The sequence below is a fragment of the Eimeria mitis genome, genomic scaffold (assembly GCF_000499745.2).
Source record: "Eimeria mitis Houghton genomic scaffold, Emh_scaff5929, whole genome shotgun sequence".
NCBI lineage: Eukaryota > Apicomplexa > Conoidasida > Eucoccidiorida > Eimeriidae > Eimeria > Eimeria mitis.
Window position 1 is genome coordinate 1 of NW_013574162.1, and position 1,190 is coordinate 1,190.

Genomic DNA, 1,190 nt, shown 5'->3' on the forward strand with positions numbered 1-1,190 from the left:
GGTGCAGCAGCAAGGATTTGAGGGGGTTCTAGAGGCAATCGATACAGCAGCAGCAGCAGCAGGAAAGCTAGCTGAAAGACGTACTGCTGCATGGCAGCTACAGGTAGAGGTGGAGATGTTGGTGATGCTGCAGCAGCTAGCAACAGAAGCAGAAAAGGTAAGCGAAGCAGCACTAGAAAAGGTTGTGGGTACGAGTATACTACAAGCAGCTGATTTAAAAAACATACAAACGCAAGAGGATCGCCAGAGTGCTGCAGCAGAGGATGCAAAAGCAGCAGAAACTCTGCGTGCTGCTGCTGCTGCTGTTGATGCTTTTGTTTCTTCATCTGTTATTATACATCAAGGAGTAAGACATGCTGTATTAGAAGACTTGCTGCAGAAGGATGCAATTGCTGCAGCAGCACCAAGCCCTGAGATAGGAGATGCAGCAATAGCAGCAGCAGATGCTGAAGCAGCAAAAACAGCAGAAGCAAAACGAGAAGCACAGAGACAAGTAGATGCACTTGTAGAGGTTGCAGCAGCTATCATGGAGGTAACAGGAAGCCCGAAGCCTCAGTATAGAGGGGATCCAGCAACAGACCCAGCAGCAGCAGCAGCAGAAGCAGCAGCAGCAGCAGCAGAAGAAGCAGCAGAAACTGAAGACCCTCATAAACGACATAAATTGATAGAAAAAGCTGTAAAGGAAACCATCACCGCTGCACGTCTCTCTTGGTCAGGGGATGAAGGAGAAGGAGAAGATGAAGCAGCAGAAACACAAGAAGAAGATGATGCTGCAGCAGCAGCAACACAAGAAGCAGATGATGCTGCAGCAGCAACAACACAAGAAGCAGATGATGCTGCAACAACACAAGAAGTAGATGATGCTGCAACAACACAAGAAGCAGATGATGCTGCAGCAACAGCAACACAAGAAGCAGATGATGCTGCAGCAGCAACAACACAGGAAGCAGATGATGCTGCAGCAGCAACAACACAGGAAGNATGATGCTGCAGCAGCAACAACACAGGAAGCAGATGATGCTGCAGCAGCAACAACACAGGAAGCAGATGACACAGAAGAACCAAGTGATGCTGCAGCAGCAACTACAGAAGGACCAAGTGATGCTGCAGTAGCAGCAATACAGGAAGCAGGTGATGCTGCAGCAGCAACAGAACAAGAACCAAGTGATGCCGCAGCAGCAGCAACAGAA

General features: G+C 48.9%; 2 protein-coding genes across 2 annotated transcripts in view; both read left to right on the forward strand.

Moving 5' to 3' along the window:
* Positions 1–115: 115 nt before the first annotated feature.
* EMH_0084920 (uncharacterized protein) lies at positions 116–857 on the forward strand (the record flags this gene model as incomplete). Its single annotated transcript, XM_013500838.1, has 2 exons — positions 116–532; positions 717–857. The coding sequence occupies 2 exons, from the start codon at positions 116–118 to the stop codon at positions 855–857; spliced, it is 558 nt and encodes a 185-aa protein (XP_013356292.1).
* Positions 858–884: 27 nt separating this feature from the next.
* Positions 885–1,190, forward strand: part of EMH_0084930 (uncharacterized protein) — a gene marked incomplete at both ends in the record, with an annotated part of 1,860 nt that continues 1,554 nt past the window's right edge. Inside the window, 2 exon segments of the mRNA XM_013500839.1 lie at positions 885–978; positions 982–1,188. Coding sequence (XP_013356293.1) covers positions 885–978; positions 982–1,188 — 301 coding nt within the window.